At 40.9% G+C, this 13,903-nt stretch overlaps 1 protein-coding gene across 2 annotated transcripts in view; it reads right to left on the bottom strand.

The window, feature by feature from the left end:
- Positions 1 to 13,903, bottom strand: part of MPPED2 (metallophosphoesterase domain containing 2) — a 177,119-nt gene that overhangs the window by 148,344 nt on the left and 14,872 nt on the right. The window contains exon 2 of one of the 2 annotated variants that reach the window (XM_007460930.1): positions 10,166 to 10,188. The exons of the other annotated variant lie outside the window; for it this stretch is intronic. Within the exon in view, the coding sequence (XP_007460992.1) occupies positions 10,166 to 10,188 (23 nt within the window). The remainder of the gene's footprint in view (positions 1 to 10,165; positions 10,189 to 13,903) is intronic. 2 annotated transcript variants of the gene reach the window in all.

Raw genomic sequence — 13,903 nt, 5'->3', positions numbered from 1 at the left:
AAAAAAAAAAAAAAAAAAAAAAAAAATTTCTTCCCCCGAACTCAAGATTATCCACTAGAGATTTGCCACCTCCTGCCACACCTTTGGGCTAGAAGATGCCGCACTTCTGCCTTCCCTTAAGCCTGGTCTCCCTTACGTTAGTGCACTAGTATACACTCCTCACAGTTACAGACCCTCTCGTCCTTTCTAGACCTGCAGCTCACACCAACCCCAATGCAGAGAGTCTCCGGGACTCCACAGCAATGCTGGACTGAACGATCTGGCCTCCTCCACCATCTTCCTCGATGCCATTGTGTACGACAGCAGAATTATCATCACCTATTTAACTCATTCCAGAGGACAAACCATTCTCACTGAACTGCATATTTCTTTTTCTTTTCTTTTTCTTTTTTTAATTTATTTTTGGCTGTGTTGGATCTTCGTTTCTGTGCGAGGGCTTTCTCTAGTTGCGGCTAGTGGGGGCCACTCTTCATCGCGGTGCGCGGGCCTCTCACTGTCACGGCCTCTCTCGTTGCAGAGCACAGGCTTCAGATGCACAGGCTCAGTAATTGTGGCTCACGGGCCTAGTTGCTCCGCGGCATGTGGGATCTTCCCAGACCAGGGCTCGAACCCGTGTCCCCTGCATTGGCAGGCAGATTCTCAACCACTGCGCCACCAGGGAAGCCCCTGAACTGCATATTTCTTTTTTTCACTTTGGAATTTTCTTATTCTGCTCCATAGGAATGACGTGAGTCCAGGTCCTCTGACTTGGTCATTTGGCCATAACTCAAGTCACTTGGGAGCCCCATTACTCCAAACACCATCTCAATATTGTCACTCTCTGGCTTGTATGACATCTAAAGATATACTTGATTTACAGATGTTTTGACAGTTTGGGGGACCTATACTACATCTTACAGATAAGAAAACAAGGCTGGAGAGACTTGTCCAATGTCAAAGCATGAGTTAGCAGCCATTCTGAAACTAGAGGCTTGCTCAGGCCACTGATATATTCTTAGATGAGTGTGTCTAAGAACCAGTGAAAGAAATAAAACCTTGACACACTTCTCTGGAATCTCAAATTCTTCATTTCACTCAGTAAAAGGCCCAGTCTCCACCTCTTTATTTCATACTTCCATATCAATGTGTTCTTTGAGGAAATCTCTGTCTTCCAAAGGCCCCCAAATGTACTTAGAGGTAGAGAAAATCTTTTCCTTCTTAAATGCTTATACTCAGTTTTGGGTGTTTAGCTGAATGGGTTAACAGTCTTGAGCATTCCTTCTGGAATTACATGACTTGTGAGTGTAATGTTTCCATTTGTACCTCTCTTTGCATTATCTTCCAATCCACGTAGCGTTTGAGTGGAAAGTCCAGGAATACAAGGAACTCTGAGTAACTTCAGACCAAAATCTTAGAACGCTTGAGATGCAAGGATCCTTGAAGACCATCTGCTCTAACCAGTATTAGTTCCATTTTACAGATGAAGCCTACACCACTTGAGTCTCAATCCAATATGATTTTCTCCATGGATTCCCCCAGCCTCCTAATAATGAATTCCTCCATACTTGTGTTTCTCTCTGAGAGAAAAAGTCATCCTAGGTCATGCTTCTCTACAGAGCCTCAATCAGTGGAACTATTCCAAAAATATGTTTGTGGATCAGGATTGTATTTACTTCATGCTTCTTCATGAAGAAAGAAAGAAAACAGTCAAAATCCAAGTCTTTAATCTGTGGGTCTATCGCTGCCTCCTTGACAGACCAGCATGATGCACAGACTCAGGTAAACATGTTTCACTGACCAACTGTGAAACCCAGGTCCCTCTGGGCGGCTTCTTTTAGCCTTGGTTTTCTTATGTGCAAAATGAGAATAACACCACCTACTTCCGAGGGTTATATTAAGAATTAAATAAAATGATGTATTAAGGCAGTTAGCACTTACTGGGTAGACAATACACACCCAAAAGAAGGTAGCCATTATTTTTTATTACTATTATCATAATCTCTGTGGATTTTGTCTTGTTCTGTCTGGTTTGCTCATTTTAACTGGTTTCCTTGGTCTAACGTAGACTGTCTGCCCTGAAGCCCAGAAGATCTAAGATGCCCTGAAGGAGAGGGGAAAAGGGTTCCCTAAAAAGAGTGTTTAACCAAGCAAAATAAGACAACAAAATGAAGAAAAAGCCATCAAATGGAAGATAATCAAAATAATAAGGGTTAGTTTTATACTCTAGGCTATGACAAATTTTGATTCAAGGCCGATACAGATCATTAGTGTGCATTACATTGAATTATTTTCCCCCATAATAAATTTATGAGATTATCATTTCAATTTGTTAAACAGTCCCAGACTCAAGCAGTTTGCTTGCCTGGGACATAGCATGAATTCAATAAATACTTGAATTAGTGAATGAATAAAAGCATGACCATGCCAAATAAGCAAGTACATATCAAAACTCTGAGACCATTGTATTCGCCATTCTCTTTATACGGTTAAGTGAGTTTTAGAATATTTCTGTCTTAACTAGAGGTACCAGTATGAACTTTTTGTTAGAGACAATGTATAATTTTGTATAATCAAAATATAAGAATTCAAATATATTTTTGGAAATTTATATGTATTTTCACTTATTCGTGACTCTTGATAGCTCAAAGCAGCTATTATGTCAAGACAAATGATTAGCTTTCACAATTGTATAATAAACAGAGCTATAATTCATGTTCATTTGGAAGTGTTCTTCCCTAGTTATTATGAGATTTAACATACATATATAGCCAGCTAGCCTATTACGATTGTTAGTTTCCTTTGAAAAAAATGGCTACTTGTTAAGTAACCAATCAGTAACCATCTCTAATCAGCCATCTTGGTCACCTAAACAGAATGTGCAATTATCTCAGTCTGTAAGCTGATAGACCATATTTCCCATTTGCATAAGATCATTTGGATCAGCTTTCCAATAGACAGTCTAGTACCTTTGTAGACAAGTATAAGGCTGCCATAGTACTATGTATGTAAAAACTCTTCAGGCAACCAAAGAAGACATTTAGCCTGGTAACTCTAAAGTGCCCTGTGGCCAGAGTGAGAAAGTCAAAAGTAAAAACTCACTGATGAATTTTATCCCTTGGGCACCTTAAGGATTTCACCAGGAAGGTATGAATGAATATGTATGAAGATGATATCTGTAACTGGAAAACAGAATTCTTTCCTTATATATCCATGAATTGGCTCCAAAGACAACCGCTAAAGAAATAGTTTCAGAATCATACTGAGCAATGTAGGTATTGCAGGAATAGATGAAAATGACACCAAACAGAATAAACACACACACACACACACACACACACACACACACGTATGTATGTATGCATTTTTTTACTATTTTATTTATTCTGGGGAATTTATGAAAAAGAGAAGAAAACTCTGTGTCAGTAGTTTACAGTCATACTTCAAGCCCCGAAGTCTTTCTCAGACTAGATTTTGGAGTCATTCTTTCCCTTTCTTCCAAGGCTGGAGTTAAGCTATTTCCATGTAAGAGCTGTCTTGCTTACAAGTATTTTGTGAACTGCCTCCCCTCCTTTTCCTCTTTCTTTTGTTTCTGTCCTTCTTTCTTCCCTTCCTCCTTCCTTGTTAACTTTCTTCTTCCCTTTTTTTTTTTTTTTCTAGCTGGGAACACACCAAAATTTGAACAGAATGTAACTGAAAGCATAAAAATGTTTTACATGGTCTTCCCTCGTGGCGCAGTGGTTGAGAGTCCGCCTGCCGATGCAGGGGACACGGGTTCGTGCCCCGGTCCGGGAAGATCCCACATGTCGCGGAGCGGCTGGGCCCGGGAGCCATGGCTGCTGAGCCTGCACGTCCAGAGCCTGTGCTCCGCAACGGGAGAGGTCACAACAGTGAGAGGCCCGCGTACGGCCAAAAAACAAAAAAGAAAAAAAATGCTTTACAGTCACAACCAATTCCTTTCAAAATAGTTAGCCAACCTAGTCCTCCTCATTTGGACAATTACAGCCAAAAGGAGGATCTAGTTTCAAAGTGCAGCTGCTCATTTGAAGTGGGATAGGCATGGTTAATTTTTTCAATGAGAAAATGGTGATGAATGGAATAGAAAATAAAGATGTCTTTAAAGCTAGACTAAAAAAATTATTTTAACTCAAGAAGGTCATCAGTTTGGAAATATTATCCAGAGAATTATCAAATCACAGAGAGGAGCCTTCGGGAAATCTTAAATGACTACAAATGGAAAGTATGCCTTAGAGACCAGTTTAAACAAAAGTCACAGTAGTCACATATATGCTCAGCCCTGCAACTTCCAACTACAGAGGAATCCTAGGGAGGCCACTGGGATCCCAACATGTACAATTATCTCCTTTGTAAATCACACAGTGCTAGTAACAAAGGTCTCTACAATTTTTATTAATACAGGTTTATCAGAGACTATGATATTTAAAATCTTACGACTTTAGAATATTGTTCCGCAGACTAAAACAAATGATCCTTAAAACTACATCCAATACTGATCACATAAGCATGTTCCCTTTGTGAGAATTCATTTAGTCAAATACGGTTAATTTGTACACATGTATGCCTCATGCTTCAATTAAAAATTTACTAATTAAAAATAAGTTATACTCAATCCTCTCCTTCCATATGAAACGTTTTTCTAGACACATTTTTTTTAAGATAATGAGAATACAAAACTGCACTTCTCCTTCAAGGTCTTACTGAAAAAAAACCCTGTAAGCTATTTTAGAATGTTAGTTTTGCTTTTGGATTTAGTATTCTCAAGTCTTCTCTTTTGATAGGCAAAAAAACGCACCCTCTGATATTTACATTTCCTATTCGTCACATTTAATTCTTCCCATTTTTTTTCTACTAATAACTATCCAAATAACTAAAGATCATCATTCGTTATTCAGCACTTTGATTTTGTTGGTATATCAGTATAACTGGCATACTTTTTCTTTTTGAAAGCAGTTTTCACATTTACCAAAGGCCATAATCAGCACTTCAGCTGCCCGCTGCCTTGTGGGGTTTTATCAGCAATGCAGTTAACAAACAGCGGTTTTGTGGATAACCACACCACGTTCCAGGTTATCCAAGAACTCATACCTTTCCCTCAACTTCCACCTGAAAAATTCATGAATTAAGAAAACCTCAATGGAAGGGGGAGGAATCTGTGAAATAGGGCATTCTCATTTGTCACTGAAATTACTGACTTTTGAAGTCAGTGATTATTACTGTTGTGTTAAATTATTTATTTTCAAGGAAATAAGCAGAGGAATCTCAAAATGACTTTTAAGTCATCTGCCTTAAGAATATCCTAAGAGCCAATTAAGATATGTATTTTATACTGGTCATTAAAAAAAAGTGACTAACTGAAGTTTTTGTTTTTGTTTTATGTAAACCATCTTGTGGTTTACATTAACTGCCTGAAAAGCTTTAGACTGCATTATACTTCCAACCAACAGTGACTGGCATTTATTTACTCTTAGTAAGCAGAAGTTTGTCTCAAACTACAGAAAGTGATTACCAATCACTTGCTACACGACATGAGATAGTCTTAAAACTCCATTTACCCCCTACCGAACCAATATCTTAGCTTATTCTAGGGAACATGAATGAGTATTTCTCCAGCAACTAACCTAAGTGAAAATATGAGCCCTAGCTCTGTAGAATGCAATAAATTTGGTCACAAAGGAAAATGAAAGCAAGCACCCTAATACCAACTGAAGACACTATAGTTGGAGAAAAACAGCCTGCATCCCGTAACATTTTATGATACCAAATGAGATGCAGGCAGTGTAATTTCACTTATGCGATTCACTTACAAGCAATGCAAATGCAATCTTGCTGATTACATTTAAAACAAAAGACTGAATCTGCTTATTTATAGAGCAGAGCCATAGTCATGCAAAAATCATGCTACCCTCCACCTGGTGTGGAACCAAAAGAAAACAATCTGGCTGAAGACCTTTTCATCTCCACAGAAAGAAAAATGATGTTAACTGTGAACTCCGGGTTGACCCAATATGCTTAATAATGTAGCTTCTCGGTGCCCTCAATAGAAAACAAGGTCAACCGTGTTAGTAATCGTTAGCTGAGGTGTTCAACCCACATGCAAACAATGTCCAATGTTTTATTTGTTTTTTAGATAGCCATAAGCAGTGTTGAGAAAACACTTTCATCTATGTTTAATTTTAAACCTTCATTTATCTGTGGGTATGTGTGCAGATACATACACACACATTCGTATATAAACAATGGAGATGTATAATTTCTACAGGGAGGTATAGACTGCTACAACTAATATATTCACTGGCTGGACTCCTCACCATGCATATTTTATGAGCTTCTCTGTGCAGTTAAGTGGGGGTCTTGAGCATTCCAGAACTACTCATTTTAATCACCACCCAAAACTAGAGCTTTTATTAGATAATTTTCCTATTACGAAGTTCAATAGTTAGAACTGAATGCAAAAGTTGCTGCTAAATGCCCTCTCTGAACTTCCCAGAAAAGCACCGGAGCTGGAAGAATTCTCCTACTTGTCTGTGCTGCTCCGTTTTTAAAGATCTAACAGGTACTTCTGGCTCACCACCAGCAACTGAGCCAAGGCCCAGCTGCAGGCCGCTGCACCAGCATCCGAGGCATTTGGTGAGAGTCGGGCTGATAGCTAGATCTGCAGCACCCTAGGAAGAGAGGACCATCGCCAAAGCCAACTTGGGCCCAGCTGCAGTTTTAACATAAAGAAGTTTAATACCTCATACCTACCACAGAGCTTTATTCCAAGAGGAAAACTGCACGTGGCTGGAAATGCTACTTGCAGAGTGACTCGTGGCTATGGGGTTTCTCAATCTTAGTGAAGAAGACACACTTCGATGGTCTCCCAAGTGATGCCAACACCGATTACGGCTCGCGGAAGCAATTTTCTATGCAGTAACACCATTTATTTTTGGTCAGAGAGATTATTTCCAAATAGCAACCTTTGAGAAATTCTCAAAAATGCAGGTGACTTTGAAGTAACCCTTGATATTCAACCACAGTCAGGTCTCAAAACTGTACTCAAATTGAACTTTGTAAAAGGTACTGTGTTAAAGCATCTAACCTTCTATCTTCATGTCTCCAAAAGACCTAGAAGCGTACAGATTTGCTCATTCCCACACAACACAAGCAGTGGGCCAGAAACCATTTTACTTGTCTGGAATGTGAGCCACTGTCCAAGTCCACGGCATATGGCTCCACACTTCTCAGTTCCCACATCCCAGCAAAGATGCAAGTGCTCTCCAGTATGCGTCGTCTCCGAGTAGGAAATGTCAGTGCTTTCTGGACTCTGAGGTACAGAAAAACGCTGCCAGGTTTTAGAGGAACCAAGGGGCACATGGGTGGTAAGAAAAGGAGGAGATATTATGAAATGAAAGCAAAATGTGATCCTCCATGGCAGAAAATAGCTGCTCCTGTTTCATTTAAACAGTTTTCCATAACGGGGTGCCTCCTACAGGGAGCTTTCCTTCTTTCGTGTTTGGGAAAAGAATTAGACATGAAGACGCTTTGACTAACCTGGGCTATGTCTACAGTGGAAAATTAGGAAATAAAATTGGAAAGCAATTTAATAGCATGAAGTCAGATTACTCGTAAAAGGCTTATTTCAGATGTGTTCTTAAAGAAATTCTCCCCCGCTTCTCCTACTCACTGCCAACGAAAAACTGGCACTTGCCATCTGCCTCTACAAGGATTAAGTCACTATCCACCACAGCCACTGACCTTCAACACTCCCTGAAAGGAGGTCAGGATGGAGACCAGGAATGAGGCACCTCTGTGATTTGGGGAAAACTGACAGAACAAGACTTCAGATAGTTAGATATTTTCAGGAGAAGATGTTTATGAGCGCAAATTCTTGCACCTCCTCATATCTAGAAAAGTACTAAAATCATTAACGGAGACATATGCTCCTCGTGACTAGCAGCCAGCCTCTGCCAGAGCTGGTGCTTAACTAAAATCATATATATATAATATACTGACCTTCCCCGCTACCTCTTTGGAGTAGTTCCTCAGAGCTATCTGAGAAGCTGTCTCCCAGGCTATAGTCCTCATTTGCCCCAAAATAAAACTTAACTCACAACTTTCACGTTATGCATTTTTTTTCAGTGGACCCCGGTTAGGATTTATTGTCTGCCCCAAACTGTAAGTTGCTTAAGCACCTTCTGCTCACTAAGGGTCATAAGGACACACACAATGTACTGTAAGTCAGCCATCCTGTGTGACCTTGCTCTGGTCATTTAAGCTCTCTGGGTTGCCAACTGTCCATATGTAAAAGTCTTTACATGTTTCCCTCACAGTGAGCACAGCACACAGGTATGCAAAAATACACCTTGATCCTTCTATTACTAACAATGCACACACGGTTACTTTATCAAATATATTTAATTCAGTCACATTTGATTGTCTCCCTAAGTAAGCAAAACACCCCTACTAGACAAGGACTGGATGGTTTGCATTTCTACATTATTCTGACTGCTAGACCCAAGAAGACATCCATCTATTCACTTCTTCATCAATAACTATTTATTGTACCAGGCACTGTGCTATGCCCATAATCTGACTTCAGATGTGAACAAAATACATAAACCTGAGTAGATTGGTCGTTCATATAAACAATTCAGAGCCTTATCACGCCTCTCCGAACTGACTCCAATTCATCAAAAATGTACGAGCAGGTTATATGTACGAGCAGGTTATATGTAGCACCCTCCATTAACTGAAACACACCAATAAATTTCCAAAATGTAGGACTCAGCACCAAAAAAATATCTATGTATGGGTGGAGGAATCCCCACATCTATTTTGGAGCTCCAAGCGGTTTGCGGCTCCTCTGTGCAGTCTGGCATCATGCATAATGCAACACCGCAACTGCTAACAGCAGGCGCGCACCAGATAATTTACACTTGTTTTTATGGACACGAGGAACTGATCTTTGAAGCCGTCCCTAATGAGATTCCGCTTGGCCCTAACAGCATCCTGAGAGAGTGTTCCGGTTTTCTACTTGGCATCCGGTGCATATTTATAATGCAGAATACAAGCTCATTTAAATTGCACATGTGGATTTTGGTGTCTTCCCTATGTTAAAGAGAGATTTTCATATACTAAGGAGCACTGACTATTCAATTACTAAACCATACTTTCCCCAAACAATGTCACTGCCAGTCACTACAGGTACTTATCAAAGAGGCAGGTCCATCCATGGGTTTCGACCAGCAGGGCCAAAAGCTCCCCCAACTCCATCCAGCTCAGCCCTCTAGTCCTGAAACTCAATTAGGTCCTCAGCCAAAGGGGATCTCCAGAAAGCCTAATTATACAACACCTTTCTTAGGAGACACAGTAAGGAGACAGTCAGGGAGAAAACCTAAAGCCCATCACCTAAATTAACAACTTCCTGCCCCAAAGTTCTTGCCATGCAAATCTCTCTTATGCTCTCCCCTCTTTTATGCTCTGCCCCTTGTAAAATTCTTCCTTAAGCTTGGCACTCTTCAGCAGCATTTTTTTGTCATTTACTTTTCAAGAAGTTTATAGCTTAGTCACCAGTAATACTTCCTTTAAATTTCATGTTTCACCTTTAAAACAAAAAAGTTTCAGAAGGCTTTCAATCACTATGTAACACCAATGTTGTTATAGTAGTGTTATCTGTAGTAAACCCAAATCACAGGTTTCTGTAAAAATAGTAGTATGATAAGAACTAGAAGAGTTTACTACAAAAAAAAAGTAAAGTTGTTAAAAACATAAGGATACAGAATAAAATTGGTTCGCTTTATGCAAAATGTGTGATTCCCATGATAAGAGATGACCCGTTTTCATGGTCTTCATTTCAGGTAAACTCCACATATTAGCGACAGGTGACAGGCTCCTGGTAATCGGGCTGAAATATATCCTAATTAATTTCACGCTTCTAGCCAATAATAGTTGATGCCAAATAGGATAAATAAGTAAGCACTTTACAAGGAGTTAAGACAACATACTTTCTAATACCTCAGTTTTTAAGGTAGAGAACAAGATAGGAAATCCAAATCTTTAGGGTCAAGATGAAAGTGAAACTTTGACATTTTTCCTTTGTTAGAAATGAGAGTCTACTACTGTCAAAGTAAGAGTCAACCGAAGGCAGGATAGATTATAGCATTAGTGTAGGAGTATCAGAAATACTCACTCTGAGCTTCATCCAGCTCCATCCTGAAAAAAACACGGGAGACTCATAAGTTACCCTTTTTAAAGCCAAGTATACCATCAAGTCTAAATACATGCCCTCAAAATGAATGAATGATTCCAAGGGAGCACACACTTCTTGGGAAAGCACGTCGTAAGAGAAAATGGAATCCCTGAAAACTCAACTGTCATTCATTCATTCAACAAGTATTGGGAGAGTATCTAGAATGTGATAGCACTATGATACGTGCTGTGGATACAGATGGGCAACAAAAAATAAAAAGAGTTGCTGCCGGGCTTCCGTGGTGACGCAGTGGTTGAGAGTTCGCCTGCCGATGCAGGGGACGCGGATTCGTGCCCTGGTCTGGGAAGATCCCACGTGCCGCGGAGCGGCTGGGCCCATGAGCCATGGCCGCTGAGCCTGCGCGTCCGGAGCCTGTGCTCCGCAACGGGAGAGGCCACAACAGTAAGAGGCCCACGTACCGCAAAAAAAAAAAAAGAGTTGCTGCCTTCAGAGAGCTTAAAGCCTAGTGGAAGACAGACATTTCACGAACATTCAGAAAACACATTTATAAAAAGTGCGACCAAGGGAAAGCATTACTTGTAGGTGCTCTGAGTGCATACACACAAGGGGCTCACGTAATCCAGAGAAAGGGGTAGGGGTTCCCCTGAAGCAGTGACGAAGGTGAAGAGAGGAAAGGAAGTGTATTTAGGGAGGAGGACATCATTCCAAGCCTCGAAGTTGACGGCAGGGGAGCAGCCTGTTGCTCTCCCGGCACCTCTCAGTACCTCTCCACTTGGAAAAATAAAAAATTCAGGAGGCATGCCTAGGAAGTCGCCCTTACAATGTACTTCTCTTCAATGTCAGCCCTGAATCCAGACGGAATTGAAGACCTTGGGAAAAACTGGTGGACAGATCACCGAACTTGGCACTAAGTGCTGCCAACTGTCTGGCTGGCACCAATATACAGGCTCAATTGGCCATAAAAACCTCACTGCAGTCTTGCTCCTCTCAAAGGAAATCATTTTGCCATCCACAGTGAGGCTTACCCAGAGGCCAGTCTTAGGGGAAGGCCTTGAATTTTGAGCTTAACTCGATTGCACGGTTTGGGCAAGAGTTTCGTGTTTCAGATGTGCAGTCAGGTAATCCAATCCCATCAGAGTTTTAATGGCCTCTAAAGAATCCAAAGTGTTAAATCCTTTCCCCAGCCTCTCCCAGAACAGTCTGAGGGTGCATTTTTCAACCTCCATTCTCCTGCATCCAGTCTCTTGTTCTCATACGCAAACTGTTCCTAAATCTGAGACACTAGGTTAAGACTCATTTCTTAATCCTAAAATCTGATTGTAATCTGTGCTCTAAAATAATGCACACACACCTACCGTACTCCCTTTGAAAAACACTGAGAGAGGAAATAAAAGGATAACGGAAGTGGAAATACGTAGAAAGGATGTTTTATTTCAGGGGCAACACCATTCAGGTCAGGATTCCTTCCTTCTAAGCCTGGGAAGAACATTTTCGGGCTCTGCAGAAACCAAAGGCAGCAGACCCAGGCAAATTCCTCAACTCCAGGAAAAGGCACATCTCTGAGAGCTACACTGTCCCAAGCAGCAGGCAGGAGCTGCGATGGGTGTTTATTAAGTCTGTGCCCCTGACTATCAGCAGGTTAACAGAGACTCAATCCCTCCCGCCCAGTGTGGAGATGCCTTGGGAGACAGCACAACCCTAAAACCGTTAACAGTGAGAGGAAAACAAAAACAAAAGCTCCTCAACGAGAAGAAAACAGACACACCAAACTTAATGGCAACCAAAAAAAGTTATGGTGATGATGGTCTATGTGCCGCCATTATAATTCTGCTGAAGTTCAAGCATTGATGTTGTGCGTAAACAATATTAGTAACAGTAGCTTCCATGCATTGAGCGTTGGGATACTGTGCTAAGTGATTTACTCAATACTAAGCATCATCTAATATAACCTTCACCATTACCTATGGAAGCATATATTGTTATGATCCCCATGGTAAAGTTGAGATACTAGCAACAGAGACTATAAGCGAACACATGTAAGGGGTCCCAGGGTGGAGAGACAGCCTGGATTCTGGATATACTTGCTTTTGGAACTTTTCAAACGATTTCAGTTTTTATGTCTTTAAATGTGCCTAGATTTCTGCTTAGCAATAACCGCTTCACTCCCAAACTCTTCCCTCCAAAATGCATGCACGCATTCTTCCTGTCTCCTGTTCTTCTGTTGACCGCTTTGTTAAGACAGTAAGTCCAGCGGTGGCTCCCTCAGCTCATGATACAGCACCTCACAAAACAGTGCCGTTTGTTTATAAGGTGATGCAACCTTCCCTGCAGAGGGTGCGTGCATGACTAAAATCCACTAATGGCCAGAAAGCTCATTTTAATTCTATACTTGACAAAATAAATGCCTCATAAAGGCAGGTAAACAGAAGCTACCTTTCACTTTGGACTGCTTTGTCTTAATAACCTTTGAAAGTGAGAAACTGCAGGGAACAGGCTCTCGAGCATATACACACAACACACAATTATGGCACAAAGAGACTGAGATAAAAGCACAACTCCTTATATAAAGGTACATTTTTTTTTCCCTCAAAAGGGGGTACCTCTCACAAATATAGACCATTCCTGAATTACAAAGGTTCTTCTGCTGCGAATCCTGGCTGCATTAGCAGGATCTAACCCATCCGGTCTGAAAAACCAGAGCATTTGATTTCCCTGAAGCCCATTCCCAAAAGGGCTGATCTTTTTTTCCCCTCTTCTGTCCACAGAAAATGAAGCTCCACTTACATGTTGGAGGAAATATTTCAAAACATTCCCTTTTTTCTCAAAGTGCAGAATTTATGGTAACAGATAATTAACAACAAATGACAAACAATCTGAGCAGGAAAGGTCCCAGTTTGGTTGCCAAGATGATGGTATCCAATTCCAAGATAAACAGTGGAGCGTGCCGGCTGCCGTTAACGTGGTAGAGGAGTCGAGATGGAGAGATGCAAAACAGGCCAGTCATCCGCCACCAAGGGGCACGACATGGGGCCAACCACCTCCCGCGGGGTTATTATTTCCCTTCTGAATTCTCAAGAGTGTCAGTGGGCAAGGGGGTGATAGTGGACTCACTCTCCTGTAAGGAAAAGGACACCTACCTATGCCTTTATATTTCACATGGGGGAAAACAGATCCTTCTTTGAACTGCATTGTGGAAGAATTCGGAATTAATATCCTTTAGGAGTTAATACCTCCTTCCTAGTCTGTCTATTCTTCCCAAAGACTCCCTCCTCCTCATTCTTCTTTTCTCTAAGTTGGTGGAGTCAAAATAGGTTTCAGTGCATCCAGCTGTGCCCAAAATGTGAAGGTCAGGAACAAAGTGAAAACAAGTTAACCTATAAAAGTCAGAATCTGAGCACAACGCATGGTAAGTCTCCTAGATACTAACAGATGGCAGACCTTGGGCAATTGAAGTTTCAGATACTTTTACATTTCTCAAAAGCCAATTCATAGTTCACTATTTCTCAAATGGATTTTTTTTTATATATATTGAAATGCAAACCTCAACTTCTGAGTTACCTAAAAAGGCCTACCAAATTGTTCCTTCTCAGGGATCAAAACAGGTCAATGTATCAAAAATTGCTATTCTAATCCTTTCAAATGCTGGATTCATTGGTATGTATGGCATGCATGCATACCCCACAAAGCCAAGGTGAAATCTGTCTTATCTTCCTGCTG

The sequence above is a fragment of the Lipotes vexillifer genome, unplaced genomic scaffold, assembly GCF_000442215.2.
Source record: "Lipotes vexillifer unplaced genomic scaffold, Lipotes_vexillifer_v1.1 scaffold627, whole genome shotgun sequence".
NCBI lineage: Eukaryota > Metazoa > Chordata > Mammalia > Artiodactyla > Lipotidae > Lipotes > Lipotes vexillifer.
Note: the sequence above shows the minus strand (reverse complement) of the source record. Positions and strands in the feature narration are given on the sequence as shown.